The sequence below is a fragment of the Ochotona curzoniae genome, unplaced genomic scaffold (genome assembly GCF_017591425.1).
Source record: "Ochotona curzoniae isolate NIBS_2020 unplaced genomic scaffold, NIBS_Ocur_1.0 scaffold_2476, whole genome shotgun sequence".
Taxonomy (NCBI): domain Eukaryota; kingdom Metazoa; phylum Chordata; class Mammalia; order Lagomorpha; family Ochotonidae; genus Ochotona; species Ochotona curzoniae.
The window spans coordinates 20,020,854-20,042,887 of NW_024467095.1; the positions used below are offsets into that span (position 1 = coordinate 20,020,854).

The following is a 22,034-nucleotide window of genomic DNA, read 5'->3' on the forward strand; positions in this document are numbered from 1 at the left end:
ACCTGCTACCACGCAGACCCCTGGGGAGCCCCAGGTAAGGCCTTTCTCTCCTGGCAGGACGTGACAGTGTGTCAAGGCCAGAGCTCCATCGTGAGGGTGTGTGACAAAGAGCAGCATCCAGCCAGCGTTGGGGGGCTGAGAGGAGGAGGGAGGAAGCCACTGGGGGTGGCCCTGAGGACTTCCTGGAGAAGGGGGGCTTCCTGCCAGCAGTGGCAGCAGTACCTCCTGGGGTGGTGGGTATGTGGCTCTGTGTCTGAGCCATGTTGTTTGCTGGGGCTCCTCTCTCTGACTTGCGGGCTTCTTGGTTTCGGAGAAAGAAGGACCCTTGGAATCCTCTGGTCTAAACCACTCCCTGAAGAAGCTGGGGAGGGAGGAAGAGGTTTGAGGGCAGTGGAAGGATGGGGGGAGAGGGAAAGAGGATTGGAGAAAGTGACTAGGCCAAGGTCACTCAACTATTTTGGTGTCCTATATTTTTAATTTGTTGCTGCTTTCTATGAAACTTTTCTCGCATGTGTGTGCCCTTGCAAAACTAATACAGAAAGGCAGAGTCACACAGACACAGCTTCCCAAAACGGCAGTGGAGGGTGTCCCCGGCACAGACACATTCTAGCACCATCTGTGGGGCATACAGTTGCTCTGGCCTGGGTAAGGTACTGGGGGAGCCAGCAGGAGGAGGACTGTGCCTCACAATCCCCCCTAGGCATGTTTTCCAAATGCGCCCCTCTCCATCTGCTGGGGAGGGGTCCCTTCTTTCCACGTCTGGGGTTGCTCTTGGTCCCAAGATCTAACCAGAGTTCCCTGGGGTGCTGGAGCTTCAGGCTCAGAGCCCCTTAAGGGTCCCCAGCCATGCCCCCACCCCGGGGTTTAGCAACCAGAAGAGAAAGTGGGGAAGCTTGATTTCGGGTTGGGCCAAAATACAGTTTCCTTGCCTGAGCTCTCCCAGAGGACTCACTTCACACGCGTCCCAGTCTGCGGGGGTAATTGTATTCCTAGGGAATACTTAGGGCACGAAATGTAGGAGAAAGAGACTCCTTTCCCGGGCCATCTTTTTCTCCCTCCAGCCTGGTTTCCTTTGTTCCTCCCTTCCCTTCTTCCCTCTCCCGTCGCCAGCTCCCTTCTTCCAGCCTTCCCACCTCCCCACCCCGCGCCCCCTCCTCCTCCAGCTCCCCCTGAGCTGTGTGTCCCCGTGGTGGAACCGCAGAAAGCGGGGTATTCGGAACTCAGGGGCTCGGGCCCAGGCCTCGGTGGCCATGTTCCCGCAGGGAAGGAGTTAAGTCTCTTCCCCGCATCCCTCCGCCTCCCCCAGCCGCCGCCGCTGCCGCCGCCGCCGTGGAGTCCTGCAGCTGGGCCCCGGGCTGACCTTCACCGGGAGGGAGGCCGCAGCGCGCATGCCCATGCCGGAGCCCCGGTGCGGGCCCGGCCGGCGGCCCCCACCCCCCGCGCGGCGGCCGCTGCCCCACTGGCCGCTCGGCCCGGCGCGGTGGGGGGCGAGGCGGCCGAGCCCGTCCCGCAGGCCGCCGCGCATCGCTCCCTGCGCGGGGAGCAGCGCTTTGCCATTTGGTGCTGCTGGTGCTTCTGCGAGGGAAGGAGAGATGGGGGGACGGCAGGGGGGACTCCGGCTCCGGGCCGCCGCGCTGCCGCCCTGGCCCCAGTCCCATGCACGGCCTGCCCAGAGTGCAGGAAGGATTCCTGGGCCACCCCGGGGCTGCCGTCCCACCCGGGAGGCGGCGGCGTGGCACTGCCGAGCTTGCGAGCTTGCGGGGCTGAGCTGTGGGGAATCCTGGCTTTTATGAGGAGGGAGCCACGCACGGGTGCTGCCCCTGCTTTATGATCCGAGTTCCTTCCCCCCCCCCGCCCCCATGTCTGCACTACTAGGGTTGTCCCTGTAAAAGGCAGCATGTCCACGCAAACGCAGCTCCTGCGGAGCACCCTGGGTCCCCAGCCTACTGTATGGGATAGGGAGGTGGTACGGTGCCTATGAGTTCAGATTTCTGTGGTTCCTTGCCCCTCAAGACTGGCGTTGCTGTGCTTGGCTGGCATTGCTTCTGTTTGTGCCTGCACATGGGGGTCTCCCAGAAGGATGGCTGAGGAAGGGAGTTATGTGTGGGCCTGAATGGTAACTATTCTGTTGTGATAGGGATGCATTCAATGATACCATGATACCTGAGTGAATGTTCAGCCCGCTCCACCGCCACCTCACAAAGCCTGGTAATTCCCACCCTCCCTTCTGCCTATCCCTGAGACTGCCCAGGTGTCCACCAGGCTGGGTTACTGTCACCTCCTCTGCTGTCTCCTTTTCCCAAAAGGTTTCCCTGCAGGGTCCCAGGTCTCTCTAGAAGCAGCCTCCAGCCGGTGGGGTACCAGTGATGACTCACACCTTCAGCTTAATGGCCCATGTTGCTTTGCAAGCATCCTCGGGCATTTGGTATTATCAAGTGTCTGTGCCCAGATGTTGGGCGGGAGGGTGGGGAAAAACACAGTGAGACTTGCAGGCCAGCCTGTGGCTTCCAGGACCCAAACCCAACACACACAAACCATGGGACACATGGGCACAGATAGGCAGAAGGGAGGCAAAGGATCTTGTAGGCAAAATAACAGGAACCGGAACTTAGAAATGCAGATGAGTGGCGGTTAGAGGTTAGCTGACTGCTGGGAGCAAATCTCCATAGGTTAGCAGCAGCCACCTTCTCGGCCTCTGACTGACCACTCACCAGCCCTCTGTGTGCAGGTGGGTGGGTGGTGGGCAGTGGTCTGGGGTGAAGGCATGGAAGAGGTCTAGGTCTCCTGTCACACCAGGACCCCCAGGAGGGACCGCCTGAACCTTTCAGACAGGGCACGGCTGTGGGCACTCATGGCCAGCATGTCCTCCAGGTCTGGAGGGCGAGCAGGTTGCAGGCAGCCGGGCCTCTGGGCAGCACAGCCCCTCGGCCTGGGGCCCACCTCTGAGGGCATCCTCCAGGAACCAGGCTCCGGCTCCCCCATCGCAATTCAGGGTCTTAAGGGTCCAGCTTCCAGTGAGCCAGCATTCCACCAAACACCCTCAGCCACTGCCCCGCCCTCACCTGGGTTGACCTTGCAGCCCCACAGGCCCATTAACTTGACCCTTGGTTGTCCCAAAGCCCATGGGCTCCTCCTCCCGAAGGAGGAGCTGGGGCGGGGCCTGCGATCAGCAGTCGCCCCTCCTCTTCCCTGCCTCTCCTCCATCCGAGGAACTGCCAGTCCCTCCACGCCGCCCCTGATGGGGCCGCCCTCACTGCACTCCTTCGGGATGCCGAGACTGGCCCGACTCCTCTGGCTCCTCACCGCACCCACCCCGCAGACCCTGCCCAGCCCTACTTGCCTCAGGCTCCCCAGCCGCCCACCCAAGCATCACCCAACCTCATCCGGCCCCGCGTTCTCGCGAGCCCGTTCCGTGTCTCCCGTCTCGGAAACCCTGGCCCTCTTGCCCTCACTTTCCTCACACAGAGGCAAACAAAGACTTCCAGACCCAGAAATAGCGAGCCGAGCGGCCTCAGGCCACGTCCCGGCCCCACGCACGCGCGCAGGCCCGGCGGCTCCGGCCGAGCGAGGCCCCCAAGGCGAGGCTGCGGGGCCGTGCGCGCACATAAACATCCGCCAGCCGCCACCGCGCCGCACCGGGCCTCAGGGGCGCGGACGCCCGGCGGCCAGACAAGGGCACACACATCTCCTGCTCGCAGGGAACGCCGCCTGCCCGGGCACACCCACCGCGGCCGGCCCGCGGCGGGAGCGAGGCCTCCTCAGGGCCCGGGCGCGCGGCCCCCCTCCAGCCCACACCCCACCACCACCACCACCCCCCGCCCCCCCCGGATTCCTTCCAGCGAATGTTTCCCTACTTGGCCTGCCAGGTCTCTGGGGAAAGGGCCTCAGAAATGCAGCCGGAGCCTCTCGGGGCGGGTGGCGGGGAGGCGTGGGGGGGGGGCAGGGGCGGGTGGAAGAAAGTTGGAACGGACTGTTCCCTGCCTGGTCCTGCTGCCCAATTCCCTAACCCAGAAACTATGTGTGGCGAAAGCCCCCCACCCCCCACCCCAGCTCCTGCCCTGGGTAGGTGGGTGGCCGGCCAGCACGCCCCCCACCACCACCCCTGCCTCACCCCCCACCCCCGCCACCTCAGCCGGCGTCCCCTTGCGCGCGGCCCTCGGGGCGGCTCCGGGCTTGCCGCGCGCCGCTAACCCAGCGCCCAGCAGCCGGGCTCGTCGCGCAGCTTCGCCGCTTATCTGCGCTGTTTGGACAGCGCCGGTTGCAAAGGCAGGCGTCCCCGTCTCCCCGCCGAGTCAACAGGCAGACCCCGGGCCGCCGGACTATTTCTGTCTTATCAGTGCAGGAATGCGGCAGCCGCGGCAGCCGCGGCGGCGACGGCGGCGGCGGCGGGCGGGCGGCGGCGGCGTGGGCCGTGGGCCGTCAGGGCAGCCCTGAAGGGGCCCCCTCCCCACTCCGCTCGAGTAGAAGTGTGAGAGAGCCCAGCAGGACTCAGAGGGGAGAGTTGGAGGAAAAAAAAGGCAGAAAAGGGAAAGAAAGAGGAAGAGAGAGAGAGAGTGAGAGAAGCCGCTGAGCCCACCCCGATGGCCGCGGACGAAGTTGCCGGAGGGGCGCGCAAAGCCACGAAAAGCAAACTTTTTGAGTTTCTGGTCCATGGGGTGGTGAGTGGGGGAAAGTTAGCGGGGGAGGGTGAGCGAGCTGGCTCGGGCTGAATGGAGGGATGGTCGGGAGGGGCCGGGAGGGTGCTCCCGCGCTCCCACCTCTCTGGTGGGGGCGCCACGGCCACAGTCCGACCCCGGGACCGTGCCGGCGCCCTGGCATCTGAACACGTCGTCAGGCGGCGGGGCTGGGGATGGGCGCGCGCGGGCGGCGGGGAAGGGAGGCGTTGGCAAGGGCTCTTGTCAGGGGCGGGGTGGAACTTGGGGACCGTACCCGCCCCCCGCCCTGGGTGTGGGGGTCCCCTCTGGGGCCTACACGCTGTCTTCGTTTCCCGGTGGGCCCAGGTGTTACCCCTTCCCGCGCGGGGGTGGGGGTGGGGGACGGGGCATGGCAGAGTCCCCGGACTGGGTGGTGTGTTCATCCGTTGGGACAGTGTCACTCTTGTCTCTCCTGAGCAGGGAGCAGGTGACCCTAGGAGACAGTCTGAGCGCGAAAGCTCACCAGCGGAGCAGCCCCTGCCTCCAGGCTGGAGGGCACTGCCAGCAGGGTGTGGGAGAGCCCCCCCACCCATGTAGGGCCAGACCCCAGGTGCAGGAAGGGAGGGAGTCGGCCTTGACAGCTAGGCAGCGGAACTGGTGCCCTGAACATCTCCAAGGTGTAAAGGGCCAGAGTCAGGGAGCTGAGGCCTAGAGACCAGAGGGACGGGGGACACCCAAGGCACGTGGGAAGCCTGGGAGAATCTCCTTGTGACCCCAGGGGATGGAGGCTGCAGCTGGGCTCTGGCAGGGGGCCAGGTGGGCAGTGGCTGAAGGAAGGGTTTGGAGACCTGCTAGAGGGGACAGTCCAGGGTTGCCACAGCCAGGCTGGGTTGTGGACCCTCCCACCCCCCCACACACATAGGAAGGCACCTTGGTGGACAGAGAGGCGGGAGGGCCTAAAATTTGGCCCTATGGTGGTGATTGGGGGTGTGGTGGAGGGGCTGCTGGCAGCTGCTCCCTGCGGGCCCTCCCTCTCAGGGCCTGCCTCCCAGCAGATCAGGCAGTAACCCTGGCCTTGATAAAGGGGAGAGTAGCTGATAAAGAAGTGGGGATTCCTGGGGCAGCCTGTCCTCCAGACCTGGGTGTCTCTGGGGCTGTGTGTCTACCAGCCCTAACCTGGCTGTGAGGGGGAGGCCCTTTGCAAAGGCCCATCTTGTAGGGCTCCACACAGGGTTTTTCATTTTATATAGCCAACTTAGAGCTTCCTTCAGTTCTGAGGTGGCTGGGAGCCCCACTGCTCCTCACCACCAGTGTCCCAAGGCCACCAGCTCCATTCTGGGCTGCCACCCTGGAAACATGAGTGACAGGGTCAGGTGGGGTGGGGGAGGCAGACACGTGGCCAGGCAGGAGAGATGGGCAGAGACAGCTGCAGGCTGGGAGCGGGAGGGCCCAACAGAGGGTCTGACCAGAGGCCAGGGTCCATGCCCTGTGCCCAGGCATCTCCCAGATGGACCCAGGTTCTCCACCCCCTGCTTGCTCCCTAATACTCCTACCTTCCCCGTGCCAGTCCCCACCACACCCTCCTCTACAGCCCCTGAAACGCTGCTGGACACTGGACACTTGGGGAGGGACAGCTCTTCATTTACTCCTTCCCATATTTGCATCTCATTCACACCCTATCTGACCACCTGGGGGGAGTGGCCAAGGACTAGGAACTGCCTCCTGTCCCCTTTGAGCCCTGAGGAGTGGAACAGGAGGTCCACAGGGTGGGACTGCTGATTTGGGCAGTGAGGGGAGAGAGATGGGTGTGTGTGGAAAGGTGGCTGCCTCTGACCTGCCCCAGGTGCCCTCCCCTCGAGCCAGGCTCCCCCTCCTCCCAATCAGAACACTGGCATGGTCTGACGTCAGCCTCTCAGGTGCCCTTGCCCTTGCCCTGCCTCCAGCCTCCTTCACCCTGGGAGCAAATCCTGGGGGCTTCTTGTCATGCGTGTGGGGACTTGGCAATGCGCTGAAGGGTCAGGGAGTGAAGGGAAGAGTGGGTGCAGCCGAGGAGGTGGGGAAGGAAAAAGCCGAAGGGAAGCAGCCCAAGTCAGAACGGAGGGTGGGGGGAGCTCAGCCCCAAACTTCGAGGGCAGCAGAACGCCACGGCCCTCAGGACAGGTGTTGTCCTTGGCAGGCCGAGCTGAGTGACCTTGACGAGGTCGCTTTTCTCCTTGAGCCGCAGTTGCCTCATCCGTCAAGTGGGGATGAAGGGACCTGCTCAGGCTGTCTTGCAGAGGCGCGCGCGAGGGTGTGAAGCTCCTTTGAAAGGTGGAGAGGCGCCATTAATATTCATTTCTGCGTCCCTTCCCCGGGTTCCAGCCTCGGCAACTGCCCTGGGCAATTGCCTGGCTTCAGTTAGCTTTCTGCAGAAGACGCCTTGCCCCACACCTCCCTAGCGGCGCGCGGATCCCACGCCTCTGCCCCTCCCACTCGGCGCTCGGCGCTCAGGGTCACACCAGCCGGGGGTCTCGAGGTGGAGGGGGGGCGGGAAGGGGAGACGCCGCCGCGCTGCGTCTGCAGCCGGGGGTCCCTGCTCTGACCCGCGGGTGCCGCTCTCTGCTTCACCCCCGCCCCACCCCCAGCGTCCCGGGATGCCGTCTGGAGCCCGGATGCCCCACCAGGGGGCGCCCATGGGTCCCCCGGGCTCACCGTACATGGGCAGCCCCGCCGTGCGACCCGGCCTGGCCCCCGCGGGCATGGAGCCCGCCCGCAAGCGAGCAGCGCCCCCGCCCGGGCAGAGCCAGGCCCAGAGCCAAGGCCAGCCGGTGCCCACCGCCCCCGCGCGGAGTCGCAGGTGAGTGGGGTGGGGGGGCCCTGTGCGGAGGGGGTGGTCAGGACCCGTGGGAACCAGGTGGGGGAGAGGCGGGGCTTGGAAGAGGCGCGAGAGAATGGTTGTCAGGGAGCAAGGCTTCCTCGGAGGAGCCGGGCTTAGGGGACCCTGGGCTGTTCTTTTGTGTGCCCATGGTAGACAGCCGGCTGCGTCGTCGCAGCCAGTGCCCCTGCCCTACACGCGCCCCTTGCTCTCTGCCTTGTCAGCTGCCCTGCCCGTCTCTCCATCCCTTACTCTGGATGATGCTTCGGTTTTGGGAGAGGGCGGAGCCCAGAGGACTGAGGGACGCTGCCTTGGGACCGTTTCTCTGAGTGTAGTTCTCAGGGGGCGCCTCCCTGCATCCCCCTGGCTGTCCGGGTCTCCACCCAGGCGCTCAGTCGGAGTCCCTGGCCACAGAGATGGGGCCTGGGGACTTGCTCTGGGGGTTACTTGTCCCAGGGGATTCTTTAAAAAAAAATTTTTTTTCAGAGGGGTGGACGAGTCGTCGTCCTCGGTTTTCCGGCCCATGTCTGTCCCTGGTCACCAGGGCCACCGCACCTGCTCATCTGGGCAGCTGGGAGCACCCCCAAAACCCCTGCTGGCCCCTGGCAAAGTGATTCCCCTCTCGGTTTCAGCATTTAGCCAAACACACATGCTTCCTTTTGCACAGCAGATGGGTTTCTATAAAGGGTGTAATGTCGATTTTTCCTCATTATTAAATATTTCTTACATATCAAGGAAAATTCATCATTTATAGGAATTACACCAATTCTTTTGCAGAGGGGAATAGCACATTGAACAATGAACAATAATCCCTTGGTTTATCTTTTATAAATGAAGAGTTTCACAAAGATAATTGTTTTAAAACGAATCAATCAGACCTTAAGGAAAGTTCTTGCCTGAGGTATCTAGACTGGAAGGGGGCAGTGGTTGAGAACCCCACGTGGGGGCAGTATGGAGCCATTCTCTTGGCTGCGTTTGAATCCCTTGACCCGCCAAGATTTTCTGGGGAGTCGCCTGCACTACCTGCCCACATGAGTTCAGTCAGCTTGACTCCGACCCCACGTCTCTCTCTCCCTCTCTCTCTCTCTCTCTCTCTCACACACACACACACGCACACACGCACACACACGGGACAACTGTCACACTCTGTGGGTCCCTATGGGTGTCCTGTGGTCCTTTACCCTGATGGCAAGGGCCTGAGCAAAGCCCTGGCCCATCAGCGTCCCCTGCCCACCAGCGTCCCCCTGCCCACCAACGTCCCCTGCCATCAGCTTGCCCTTGCCCACCAGCATCTCCTTGCAAGCCCAGGGCAGCAGGGCTGCGAGTCCCCGCCCTCAGCTCAGACCACCACCTCTCTCCCCTTCTTGCCCTGCTTTGTAGAAAAGAAAGGTCCTCCAACTCTGACTTCGCTCCCTCCATCCCCCTCCTCCCAAGCTACACTCTGCAAACCTTTCAGCAACTCCCATCTCTCAGCAGCACCTTTCCTAATCCCTAACCCTTCTCTCTCCAGGTCTGCATTTCTAAGACCCTGTGGGTAAGGCAGGCTAGAAAGGAACTCCCAGGCCAGAAAAGGGAGGGTCACCCCACTTCCCAAGAGAGGACCGAGCACCAGTCCCACACCCCACTGCTGCCGCCCTGGGGCAGACAGACAAGCCGGCGGTGGGAACCCCAGCCAGGCGGAGATGTCGGGATAATTTAGCAGGTGGCCTCCTTACTCCCAGATCTGTCACCATGGTAACCTGTTTTTTTCTTTAAAAAATGTACAGTGCCAAGAGGAGGAAGATGGCTGACAAAATCCTCCCTCAAAGGGTGAGTGCCTTTCACAGCAGCCCCCCCCCCCCGCCCCGCCTGCCCAAAGGGTGAGTGCCTTTCACAGAAGCCCCTACCCCCCTCCCGCCACCCCCCTCCATGCTTCTTCCCCTCCCCCTTTAGGAGTGGAGCTTCAGCAGCACAGTCACTTTCACTTTTTGTTTAAAAACCTCATTAAAAAGTGAGGCTTCCCCAGGCCTGCAGGAGGAGGTTGCGCAGAGGGGAAGGGATGAAGCCAGGAAGAGTGCACCCTGGGCCTGGGGTTCAGGGAGCTCAAGCCCAGTGGTTTGAAGACACAAAAGGTGTGTGACAAAGAGCCAGCCAGAGTGAGAGAATCAGAGGCCACCAGATGGAGTGCAGGGAACAAAAGGTGACCAGAAGCTGGCATCCAGGCCCAGAGCTAGGGCTGAGGAACCACACTGCAAGACCCCAGGGGTGGGGCTGGCGAGTCCCTGGGTGGCGGCGGCACCCAGGGAGGTGGCGGCCCAGTGTCCCTAGTTGTCTCAGAGACCCAAAGGCTCCAGGAGTTTTTGCAGCGAGCCTGGGGAAGCTGAATGCCCAGCAAAAAGATGAGCTGAGAAGGTAAAGTGCTGGCATTCACTGAGCTCTGTAGTTGCCTGGCTCCCCTCCTCCCCGTGATGACACCCGAGAGGGCAAGAACTTTCTTTTTTTAATCCCACTCATAAAGGGCCCCTGCTTCATAGTAGACTGGAACCTTGGGGACAGGTCCTATTTGCACTGTCGAAATTCCATGCCCTGCAGCCAGCCAACTCCCGACTGTTTCCCTTTGGTACCCTGGAGTCATACCACATAGGCCAGGTTCTACGGTACAGGATTAGCTGAACCCGTGATCCCTGTCTTGCTCCCCGCTCCTTCCAGATCTGAGAGCTGGTCCCCAAGTCCCAGGCCTGATCCCTGTTTTGCTCCCTCTCTCCTCCTTCCAGATCCGGGAGTTGGTCCCCGAGTCCCAGGCTTACATGGACCTGCTAGCGTTTGAGAGGAAACTGGATCAGACCATCATGCGGAAGCGGGTGGACATCCAGGAGGCTCTGAAGCGGCCCATGAAGGTGCCTTAGTGTGGGGGTAGGAGAGGGCTGTCAGTGCTGGGCCAGGAGGGGCGGCTTTGGGGTATGGAGCCTCTGCTCTGTACTACACTCTGTATCTACAGCAAAAGCGGAAGCTGCGTCTCTACATCTCCAACACTTTCAACCCCGCCAAGCCTGATGCAGAAGACTCCGATGGCAGCATCGCCTCCTGGGAGCTGCGGGTAGAGGGGAAGCTCCTGGATGATGTACGTCCTGGCCCAGGTCTCTCCAGGTGTCTTGGGGTGGGTACGGACTGAGAACTCCCACAGATGTTGGCACAGAGGGTCAGGGAGTTCAGCCATGGCTGCAGTGGACAGTCAGGCTTAGAGAGACATCCTGGGTGCCCCTCGCTATGCTGTGTGCTCACTACTGGCTCAGGCACTCTCCATCCCCACCGGCCCTGTTCCTCTCCCACAGCCCAGCAAACAGAAGCGGAAGTTCTCTTCCTTCTTCAAGAGTTTGGTCATTGAGTTGGACAAGGACCTTTATGGCCCTGACAACCATCTTGTTGAGGTAAGACAGAACTCCCTTCTGTCTTGGTGCTTCCACCCTCCCAAGGGCCCCAGTGCCTGAAGAACTTGCACAGATCTGGGGCAGGGAACACCCTAGACCCCACTGATGCAGGCAGGCCTGCACGTGACCCAGCTCCTTCCCCCCTTGGATAGTGGCATCGGACACCTACAACCCAGGAGACAGATGGGTTCCAGGTGAAGAGGCCAGGAGACCTGAGTGTGCGCTGCACGCTGCTCCTCATGCTGGACTACCAGGTCAGTGCCTGTGCCCACCCTGCAGCCGCCACCCCCCTCCCAAAGCCCTCCTCGGAGACCCCAAGCACCTTGCTCCCTCCCTGCGGTCCCAAACTGCCTGGCTCTGAGCTCTTCCTGTCCTTTCCACAACATTTTCTGTTTGTTTTTAAATAAGATTTATTTATTTTTACTTGCAAGTCAGTTTTAGAGAAAGGAGAGAGAGAAAAGAGAAAGACAGGAAAACCTTCCATCCGTCCACTAGTTCACTACCAAATGGCCACAATGGCCAGAGATGGGCCAGTCCAAAGCTGGGACCTGGGCACTTCTTTTGGGTCTCCCTGCATAAGTGCAGGAGCCCATGGACTTTAGCCATCATGCCTCCATGCCAGTCCTGCTGCCTCCCTTTTGTAAATCTGCTTTTCATTGTGACCCTTTCCCAGCCTCCCCAGTTCAAACTGGACCCTCGCCTGGCCCGGCTGCTGGGGCTGCACACACAGAGTCGCTCGGCCATTGTCCAGGCCCTATGGCAGTACGTGAAAACAAACAGACTGCAGGATTCCCATGACAAGGAGTACATCAACGGGGACAAGTATTTCCAGCAGGTAACCTCCCTCCTGAACCCCGAGGATCTGGGCAGGAGGGGAGTCCCTCTCCTAAGTAAAGCCCAGCCCACCCTGCTCAATGCAGGGTCCTCACTCGTGGTCTTGCAGCCAAGAACGCAGGGTTCTAGCCCAGCTTCTCCCATGGATTAGCTCTGCTCTGCAGCTGCTCCAGTTTAGTCTCCTCTGGGTAGGAGGACCTGGAATCCTACAAGCTTTCTGGAAGACGGAGTTAGGATCCCAAGATCAGGTCCTGGGAATCGATCCTGTGTATGTAGCTTAGCTATTGGGAGCCTTGTTCCTTATCCTTGAAGTTGGACAATGATTCCTGCCCCTCCCCAATCTTTTGGGCAGTTAGGACAATCAAATAACTATCAAAATGTGACCGGTGAGCTTTTATTGATTGGTGCCTTTTAAAATAAACGCAGCAGATGGACGGAGGCATATGAGCAGCAGTGGGCATTTATTAAACACTCACCCCGTGCCAGGCGGCTTTGTTTCCTTTATGGGTGTTCGTTCTCAGAATTCCCATGACAGCCCGGGGAGACAGGGAGCCCTGGTATTCCCATTCCATCGATGAGGACGCTGTGTTGAGTAACTTACTTCAGGTTGCATAGTAAGCGGTGCAAGCAACACTGCGTCCCAGGCGGGCAGCCCCAAGCCCCAGCACAGACCCTGCCATGCTGGTGATGATTGCCACCAGTATGCCTCACCTGGTCCCTCCCCACAAGGGAAGGCTCTCAGACCTAATTCCCATCTCTTTGAGCCCAGCAGTGATCTCTCTCACCCCCACTGCAGATTTTTGATTGTCCCCGACTGAAGTTTTCTGAGATTCCCCAGCGCCTCACAGCCCTGCTGCTGCCCCCTGACCCGATTGTCATCAATCATGTCATCAGGTGAGGCGGCTCCAACTTGCTCCTCAGCCCAGAAATTGGTTCCTTCCCACCTCTTCTCTCTCCCCCCGACCCCTGCCACTCCCGCCCCGTGCCCATCCCAGTCCCTTGGCACCTGCGTGGGTTCAGGGACACCAAGGGCCATGACTTCCCTGGCAGTGTGGACCCGTCAGACCAGAAGAAGACGGCATGCTACGACATTGACGTGGAGGTGGAGGAGCCACTGAAGGGGCAGATGAGCAGCTTCCTCCTGTCCACGGCCAACCAGCAGGAGATCAGCGCCCTGGACAGTAAGGTGGGGCCCAAGGCCAGAGCTGGTGCAGGCCAGGAGACCGCAGAAGCCAGAGCAAGCTGGGAACAGATCAGAGCGGGGGTCTCTTTTGGGTCTCCCTACCTAAGAGAATAAGGGGACACACGGCCGTTCCAGGCTGCTTGGATGGCAACTCCCCCATCCCAAGCTTCACTCCACCACCTCCTCCTTCCCTGGGGCCAGAAAATAAGCCACCTCTCCCTCCCTCCACGCCACAGCCCTCCTCTCCCGTGTCACCAGAGCCAGGTGGAAAGCATCTTGTCTTTCTACCTGTAGATCCATGAGACGATCGAGTCCATAAACCAGCTCAAGATCCAGAGGGACTTCATGCTAAGCTTCTCCAGAGACCCCAAAGGCTACGTCCAGGACCTGTTGCGCTCCCAGAGCCGGGACCTCAAGGTGAGGAGGGAGACCCAGGGAGGACTGCAGTGGAAGATAAGCACATCAGCAGACAGTGACAACAGCCCCCAGGGTGGCACGGCTGACCCCACGCTCCCCCTACCCAGGTGATGACTGATGTTGCTGGGAACCCCGAGGAGGAGCGCCGGGCCGAATTCTATCACCAGCCCTGGTCCCAAGAAGCTGTCAGCCGCTACTTTTACTGCAAGGTACACAGGGGCCCTGCTGCCACAGGCGTCTCCTATGCTCCCTACTGCTCCCCCAGGGGTGACACCTCACCACCCCAACCTCTCCATGCGATGGCCGCCCTGTTTGGGAGGAAGGGGGTATCGGGGTGACCACTCACCCAGGAGGGGAGGGGACGCCATAACCCTGCTCCTGCACTTCCCTAAAGATCCAGCAGCGCAGGCAGGAGCTGGAGCAGTCGCTGGTCGTGCGCAACACCTAGGAGTTCACAGGAAGCACCACTGCAGAACTGCCGGTCACCCGTTCCCCTGGCGCCTGGCCCTGGGTGCCACTCCTCAGCCGCCTCGTGGGGGAATGGGGGGTGGGAGGGACTGGATTAAATGTCATTCACCTGACAGCAGCTGCGTGTGGTCATTGGAAACAGGGAAAGACAAGGAGGGAGGAGGAAGAGACTGGAACTCCCCATGGCCCCGCACCAGATAGTTCTTTCCCCATTGTTCCTAGACCTAAAAACAGCTTGGTAGAAGACACTTTTAATAACATTCTCTTATTTTAAAAAATACAGTGATGAACCCTCCGTCTGTGCACTGGCTGGCTCATCCCGTGCCAGTCCAAGGCTCTATGTGCTGTTGGCCTGTTCCTGCTCAAACAGAGCCATGGCCAGCTGGGCACGGCCCCCCAGCCCTTCCAGGTTGCTGAGGCGACAGCGGTGGTAGAGCTCCTCGCTGAGCCGAGGGCTGCAGTCCCGCACGGAGAACTTCTGCACCAGCCCTGGCTCTACGGCCCGGAAGAGGTGGAGCCCTGAGAACCGGAGGAACACATCCATCACCTCCAGCCCCTCCAGGGCTTCCTCCTCTTCCTGGCCTGCCAGCTCGCCGGCCAGCCGGGCGCGGGCAGCCAGGTAGTCAGCGTTGTAGAAGCAGCCCTCCGCAGATGCTTGCCGGTCAAACCTGCCCCCAACGGGAGCCCCCCGTGAAGGGTCCGCACCAGGTGGGGATGGGGGATCAGGGCCAGCCCCTGGGGGTCCTGGGGGGGACCTCTGTGGGGACAGGGCAGGGTTGAACTCCTGGAAGTGGACTGGGAAGAAGGCCTGCCAGCCAGAGATGGCGTTCATGCGGCAGCGGTTCAGGACTTCTGGTCCAGGCCTCGTCCACACGGTGGTGAGGAAGAAGAGAGTGTCCACGGGGTGCTTCTTGGAGACCACATCCATGAGGCGGACCTGGGAGGGCGCCTCTGCTCGCACAGCAAGCCAGGCCAGCCTCGTCCCAGGAAACCTTCGCTCCAACTCCGCCGCAGTGGCTTTCACCCCCAGGAATGGGTCCGGGGCCCCGCGGCCACCTTCCCGGGGCCCGTAGACCAGCAGCAGTGTGAGCAGTGCGTGCTCCCGTGGCTCCAGGACATTGGCTGCGAAGGCTTCCAGGAAGGCTGGGGCTGCAGCGGCTTCGGCCACCAGGAGAGGCAGCACCAGCTGCACCCGGGTGGCCTCTGTGACATAGGGCATGGGCAGGATCTCCACCCGGCTCAGCGGCCGCAGCAGACTGACCCTGCGGGCCAGGGCCCGTCGATGCCCACGCTGAGTCACAGCTTCCAACAGCAAGTCCAGGGTGTACTCCATGCCGCGTGCAGGATCAAAGCGCCGGTAGCCATTGAGCAGCCGCTGCTTGTGGAAGCGCAGGCGGGGCTGATAGCGCCGGTTGAGCTGTTCCAGGGCGGTGTCCACAGCATCACCCACGTCTGCCCCGCTAGCACCCTGCAGCGGGCACTTGGGAGCCCCGTCTACACAGGAGAAGGAGTGCTGCTCCGTGAAGTAGTCCCAGCCCAGTACCTCGAAGCGGGAGTGAGGTACAAAGGGGGCGGGGAGCCCAACAGGCCAGCTGAGGCCTGCCTCTCCCTCGGGCGTCAGTGCTGTCAGGTTCCGGATCTGAGCCTGCGTGGAAAGCAGCAGGCCTCCTGTTAGTGCCCCTCCGGGACTGGCCTCAGCCCCAGGGGTCCTGGCTCTCGGGTATGGATGGCTAAGCTCTGCCCTCACTCCCTCAGCAGCGAGCGGAAGGGTCTGTGTCTAGCCACGTGCCTAGCATTGCTCATAAAACAATGCAGGAGTATGAGTCCAAGCCACCTTAGACAACTGCTGGCAGGTGGAAGAGACAGACAAGTGCACTTCTGCACAGGTCCCAGTATCCTGAGGCACACAGCTCCACAACCTCTCCTCCCCAGCCCAGGGGAGTCATTTCTCTTCACGTGAATCCCTCACAGACCTCGCTTTGCAGTCACACTCAAACCTCTGACGGCCTCCACATCCAGCTATGTCATCCCTTACTCTCCACCCGTGGGCTTGTGTAGCACAGGCCTAGAAGTAAATGGACTTCTGGGTATGTGCCTCCTGACTAGACAGGGGCAAAAAACCGACCAACTTCTGCAGTCTCAGAGCTTGGCCTCATCCCTGCCACGATGTTGGATGAGGGAAGGCCAGCCTGTCCTTTCCCTGCCGTCAGAGGAGGCCAGCGCAGCCGCCCCCACCCTGCTTGCCACTCACTCTATACATGGACATCTCGGGTTCCCTCAGACCCTGGGACCCTGGTCCCTGGAAACCCACTTTCTCTTTCACTTACCTGCAGTTGTTCGATTTCACTGTAGGCCCGCTCCAACTCCAAGGCACTGAAGCGTTTGTGGAGCCGGTACATGAGGGTCCCGTCGGAAACGGGGTGCACAGCGAAGGCGCTCAGGAAGGCTGGACTCCCCTCCTTCTCGGGGTCCCTGTTTTTGGCCAGTTCGAATGAGTGATACTGCTGTCCCTGGAGGGAGCAATCAGCAGTCAGTGCCACACTCAGACTTGGCCTTCCCTGCCCTCCACACCCACACCTGCTGCCGGGGGTTTAGAATGAAGAATGAGAAGAGGAGATGCTGTTGGCATCTCACTTGACCCCAGTTCTTGCTCTCACTGCCTACATCTTAGAAAGGCAGAAACAAGTAGGCAACTGAGGGTAGCCTAACCCACCAGAGGATGGCACGAGCCAGACACACCTCTCTACCAGCACTCTGACGGGTCTGCCCTTCCCCAGGACAGCAAACAGGGTGGCCTGTGGGCAGGAGTGGTTTCACCTTATACCCTGGGGAGTGTCCGTGACTGGTGTGAATGAGGAAGGGGAGGGAATCATGGAATGGAGGGAGAACTGCTAAGAAGGGACAACTTTCTGACTTGCTCAGGGGCTCCCCAGGGCTTTAGGATCACCAAGGTTGGGGCCAGCATTGTGGTGTAGCGGATGACCCTGCCACCTACAGCACCGGCATCCCATTTATGAATACTGACTCACATTCTGGCTGCTCTGTTTCTGATCCAGCTCCTTACTAACACACTTGTAAAAGCAGTGGAAGATGGCCCAAGTGCTTGGGTCCCTATACCCACATGGGACACCCGGATGAAGCACTTGGCTCCTGGCTTCAGCCTGGCCTGGCCCTGACTATTGCAGCTATTTGAGGAGTGAACCCACAGATAGAAGACCTCTCTCTGTAACTCTGCCTTTCAAATAAATAAATCTTACAAGTCATGGGAGTTGAGCAGGTGTTCCCAGGTTATGGCATAGTGGCTAGGTAGGGCAACATGACAGCCACTGGCTTCCAGCCTAGGGACTAATCACTCAGTCACCACTGACTTGGCAGGGACTGGAAGGCTAGACTGGAAGGGACTGACTTAAAAGAGCTGTCACCTGGTGCTGCGAGACACAGCCGACACCCAGCGAGTCGATGAGACAGCGGCCGAGCCACTCGTCCGGGCGAGCACTGAGGATGTCCCCCCGACAGCCATCCAGATGTGGCCGCAAGCGCAGCAGCAGGCTCCGGGACAGCAGGTAACCGAAACCCCCATGGCAGTACCGGGCCTGCTCTCCTGCACCAATGAACTCCTCGGCCCGGCCCAAGTACAGGTCTTGATTGATGCTGAGGTGGCCGGCCAGGGCTGCCAGGCGGGGTGCCTGCACATACGTGTCATCCTGCATGATGAAGAACCAATCGTAGTCGGCCCCAAAGTGTGTGTGAAGGTGGCGCAGGGTCTCTGACATGAGCCAGGCTGGCCGCTCGTCCCCATGAGAGACGACCTGCATTCCAGGTGGAGCCCGGGCCCCTCGCTGTCCAGTGAAGTAGAGTAACCGAGGGAAGTGGTGAGCCACTGTGCGGTTCACAGCTACAGCCAGCGTGGACAGTGTGGCCCGGGAAGTGAGGACAGCCACCAGCAACCGCTCTCGAGAGCCCAGCTCGGTCTGGATGTACCGAGTCCTGTGGAGAGATGAGTGTGTGGGCAGTTAGGATCCCAGTAGACCCGGCTCACACAGCCCTCCGGGAATTGGGGAGTTGGGGCTTGAGAAAACAGAAGACACCCTCTTCCTCATCTGTATTCATTAGCCCCTGTAGTAAGTATCCACTGAGAGGCTGACCCTGGAACAGATCTGAGGAGGAGGAGGCCTCCTAGGCGCTGGCTGTGTGGGCACTCTGCAGCTTCCTACCCTGTTATAAACTAGACATGGGGTGGGTGCTGTGATGCAGCAGGCTAAGCCCCTGCTTGTGATGCCAACATCTTACTTCAGAACGCTGGTTCACGGCCTGGCTGCTTCCTGCTAAGGCACTGGGAAAGCAGCAGAAGATGGTCCAAGTACTTGGGCCCCTGTCATCCACATGGAAAACCTGGATGGAATTCTGGTCTGATTTTGGCCTGAATCAGCTCTATTTTTTGTTACTGTTGTTGTTTTTGTTTTTAAATATTTATTTATTTTTATTAGAAAGGCAGATCAGATTTTATGGAGAGAAGGAGAGACATTCGCTGGTTCACTACTCAAATGGCCACAACAGCTGGAGCTGAGCTGATCCAAAACCAGCAGCCAGGAGCTTCTTCCAGGTCTCCCACGTGGGTGCAGAGTTCCAAGGTTTTGGGTCATCCTCTACTGCTTTCCCAGGCCGAGGCAAGGAGCTACATGGGAAGTGGAGCAGCTGGGACACACCAGCAACTATAGAGGATCCTGGTACTTGCAAGGTGAGGATTCAACCATTTAGCAATCACACTGGGCCCAAATAAATACATTTTTTAAAATACCCTAAATATTCATTTAGCAACAATGGATTAGTTTTCTTTAGACCTGAGGAGAGACAAAACAGGAAGCATGATGGAAAACAAGACAAAGAGCTACTCCAAGGAAACTAATACTGACACGGAAAGACAGAGCAAAGCCTTATAGCAGCCCTGAGCCGACGGCCCCTGGCAGCCAGCTTCTTACCTGAGCACCTTCTTGTAGGGTTTGCTGGGATCCCTGGAGTAGGGGATAATGCGGGGTTTGAAGTCCTCATCGTTTTGGTCCAGCCAAGTCCTTGAGTCTCGATTCTGTGGCCCCGCTGGCTCCCCCACAGCCTCTAAACAGGGATCCTCTCCCTCACCCTGGATCCAGGAGACGCGCAAGAGGCTCAGGCTGCAGCCCAAGGAGAGCCCCAGGATAAGGGGCAGGGCTGGACGCAGCAGAGCCAGCAACGAGCTCAGCCGCATGGTGGGGGGACCTGCCCTTCGGGTGCCCTGGGGGGCAGAGCCTCAAGGAAGAGCAGGCAGATGGATACTAGGTCAACAGACAGCATGCAGTTTTACCCAGGGAACCTGGGGTTCCTGAGGGCCACACCAGAGCCAGCTGGGCCCAGCATGCCAGGGAGATGGAGCTCCCGGTCTCCGCAAGACCCTTAGCCCCAACAGCAATAAATACGACAGTGACGTCACCCACACGGCCAGAGAAGGGAGGAAGCAAGACTGGGTGCTGCTGAATCCAGTGCAAGAAGAACTGCACACAACCGGAGATTGGGTCTATGACCGGAGGATAGACAAGGGTTTAGGGAAAAGCATATGATCCACCGAAAGAATAGCTCCTGTCCAGAGGAGCCTGCCTGCCTGGGCCTCAGTTGAAGGAAGCCCCTGGTCCAGCCACCCACTCACTGCGCTCGGCTCTCAGGATGGTCAGGAGGACAGCATGGTGCCAGCCAGCAGCAGTGAGGAGCCGCTGGCACGATGCATACAGCTCTGCCCACCCACAGGTGGGGGGTGGGGGTGACAGAGACGGTGACTCAGCGGCGATGGCTTCTCAGAGCAGCTATGGCTGATGCAGCCATTTTGCAAGACATCCGCTGAGCGGCTGCGCAGCCCACCTTGGTGGGGGCAGTGAGGGACGACAGGCAAATGACAGTCCGGTGTGCGCGAGCCAGCGACCTGGGGTCTGGGCTCCCCTCCCCCCCGGGTCCCCAGAACCAAGCAAACCCACCCGCAAAGCACACGCGGCCACAAGGGATGGCGCAGGAATTCCACAGAACAAGTGCGTAAGGCTCGGCCTGTCCTGCGCTATCCTTCAGCGATCAGAAGCCCAGGCTGACCCTAGGAGGAAGGCCCTAGAACTTTTGCGGCTGTTTGTGATGTCCAAACAGAAATAAATGGGCTATGCCGCGGGGCTGCAAAGGAAGGGGGCGGAGGGGGCAGCTTGGCGTCTCCCGACTGGGGTCGGGACAGGCAGCACGGAGGTGGTGGCTGAAATAGGGAAGGGCAGAGACGGCACCAGTGCCGCACCGAGGCAGAGGTGCGGGGCGGGGAGGGACGCCCAAACGCCCACGGGGAGCAAGACTGGGAACCTACTAGGCCGGACGCAGGGCAGCGGAGACCCCGAGAGGGGCAGCTCGGGTACTAGGGGACGGCGCCTGTAAGCGCCTGGACGGGTCAGGGACGGGAGAAGGGGGAACAGACCCCAATGCCCAAGGAAGCGCCGGCTCCGTCGCTGCAGTCGCTGCCACCTCACAGCCCCTGCCCCGCTGCTTCCTCTTCCGCCCTTGTCAGTCACTTGGTCTCTATGGTGACCGCATCCGGCCGCTCGCTCTGCTCGCGCATGCTCTCTATGGTCCCTCCCTGCACATTCACCTTGCAGGACAACGTGGACAACCTGAGTCCGGGCCACCAGCCTCCCGGAGATCGCCAGCGCGCATCCTACAGGACCTACACGCCCTTTCAGCTCACTCCATCGCCCCGGGGATGATGGGGGGAAGGGGATACTCTGCACTTCTCCCAGTCGGCTTTGCCAGCCCAGCAGGCATTCAGTTGATTAAGAAACACGCGTTTACCTGCTAAGTGCCTAATGAATACTGGGTGAGCAAGTGAAAGACTAGACGGAGATGGCCCCTCACTTCTGAGAGCTGAGAGATGCAGAAGTCAACAGAGAAATTAAACAAGCAGAATTAAATCAGATTGGGAATTTAAGGCATGCTAGGAAGGAAAATATTAGCGAGAATCATTCAGGCCAGGAAAAGAGCATCTGAAGGCATTGAGGGCAGAGACTGGCACAGAGAAAAACTTTGCTAGACCATGACAGGTAGGACCTGCTGACGGGAGAACAGCCACAGGTAGACTGGACCTCAGGCGTCCACAGGGGTCTCCCAAGATGGAGCCAGCACTCTGGAACAATTTGTCAAATCAGCGGAAAATGTGGAGAGTATGTGGATCCTAAGATCTCACACACTGCAAGACAGTACCACACATGAAAATTGTCTGCCCCAGTGCTACACAACCCTCAGGTGTCCAATAGAACAAACACATGGGCGGAAAAGCACTATAGTTGTCTGACCCAAGATTGCACGTGGTTCTGTATGGCAATTTTCTGAGTCATTCACTGTTTTAGCGAATATATCAATGATAGTGATGGCACTCCTTGCATTCAGTGTGTATCCGTAATGTCATCTTTGAAGTGGTTTCACATACAGGTGCAAGCTTCAGTGTATTCTGGCATGCTGAGGAAGCATTATTTTTATTATAGTTTCTTTCATTTCTTCTTTGTGTTGTGGTTAACATACTATAAGCTTCTGAAATTATGTGTGTGATTAGGTTATATCATCTATGAAGTTCAGGGCCCATCACGATAGCTCGACTGGGGCACCAGGATCCTATTAGGGCGCTGGTTTGTGTCCCAGATGCTCCACTTCCCATCCAGCTTCCTGCTGGTGGTCTGGGAAAGCAATTGAGGATGGCCCAGAGCCTTGGAATCCTGTACCGGCGTGGGAGACCCAGAAGAAGCTCATTTCCTGGCTTCAGATCGGCTCAGCTCTATAGCCATTGCAGCCACTTGGAGAGTGAACCAGCACATGGAAGATCTTTCTCCTCTTTATAAATCTGTCTTTCCAATAAAAATAAATAAATCTGGATTAGGTCCTCAGCTCCGCCCTGCCGCCACCACCTTGTGACAGGAGGAGCCTAGAGGGTGTTCGGCCATGAGGCTTGGGTGAAGGGAGCCCTCAGTAGCGTGGCAGCTGATGGGGGTACCTGAGCCAGGTCAGACTCAATGTTTGACACTCTGGCCATAGGCACTGCTGCCACACAGTGAGCAAGTCCTGGGCTTTGGGTGGCCAGCAGGCAGAGTCTGATTCTACTTGGTGTGCTGACCGCACAGCGGCGAGCTCTAGTGTTTTGGGGCTATATAATTGCTGCCTAGGGATATCTGTGGATAAGGCCAATATGCATGTAG

At 59.6% G+C, this 22,034-nt stretch overlaps 2 protein-coding genes and 1 long non-coding RNA gene across 7 annotated transcripts in view; 1 reads left to right on the plus strand and 2 right to left on the minus strand.

The window, feature by feature from the left end:
* The window catches only part of SMARCD3 (SWI/SNF related, matrix associated, actin dependent regulator of chromatin, subfamily d, member 3), a 31,270-nt gene extending 17,490 nt beyond the window's left edge, over positions 1-13,780 (plus strand). For 2 of the 4 annotated variants that reach the window (XM_041002158.1, XM_041002157.1), the window contains 11 exons: positions 7,259-7,470; positions 9,255-9,297; positions 10,242-10,364; positions 10,466-10,588; positions 10,800-10,895; positions 11,048-11,149; positions 11,569-11,730; positions 12,526-12,623; positions 12,780-12,915; positions 13,207-13,329; positions 13,437-13,759. In XM_041002158.1, the coding sequence (XP_040858092.1) occupies positions 7,259-7,470; positions 9,255-9,297; positions 10,242-10,364; positions 10,466-10,588; positions 10,800-10,895; positions 11,048-11,149; positions 11,569-11,730; positions 12,526-12,623; positions 12,780-12,915; positions 13,207-13,329; positions 13,437-13,667 (1,449 nt within the window). In that variant the 3' untranslated portion in view covers positions 13,668-13,759. Of the gene's footprint in view, positions 1-4,156; positions 4,659-7,258; positions 7,471-9,254; positions 9,298-10,241; positions 10,365-10,465; positions 10,589-10,799; positions 10,896-11,047; positions 11,150-11,568; positions 11,731-12,525; positions 12,624-12,779; positions 12,916-13,206; positions 13,330-13,436 lie in introns of those variants that run through there. The other 2 variants (XM_041002159.1, XM_041002156.1) reach the window with 2 other exon arrangements.
* LOC121170821 lies at positions 12,797-13,596 on the minus strand. Its single transcript, XR_005886057.1, has 2 exons — positions 13,201-13,596; positions 12,797-12,971 (listed from the first exon to the last, which is right to left on the minus strand). It is a non-coding gene; the product is annotated as an uncharacterized LOC121170821 (long non-coding RNA).
* Positions 13,781-14,032: 252 nt separating the features above from the next.
* Positions 14,033-20,315, minus strand: CHPF2 (chondroitin polymerizing factor 2). 2 transcript variants are annotated; one of them, XM_041002154.1, is made up of 4 exons: positions 18,777-20,315; positions 17,220-17,784; positions 16,125-16,307; positions 14,033-15,442 (listed from the first exon to the last, which is right to left on the minus strand). In XM_041002154.1, exons 1-4 carry the CDS (start codon positions 19,037-19,039, stop codon positions 14,135-14,137), a joined length of 2,319 nt encoding a protein of 772 aa, XP_040858088.1. In that variant the 5' UTR covers positions 19,040-20,315; the 3' UTR covers positions 14,033-14,134. The 2 variants fall into 2 exon arrangements, with proteins under 2 accessions (XP_040858088.1, XP_040858089.1); XM_041002155.1 differs by lacking the exon at positions 16,125-16,307.
* Positions 20,316-22,034: the final 1,719 nt, after the last annotated feature.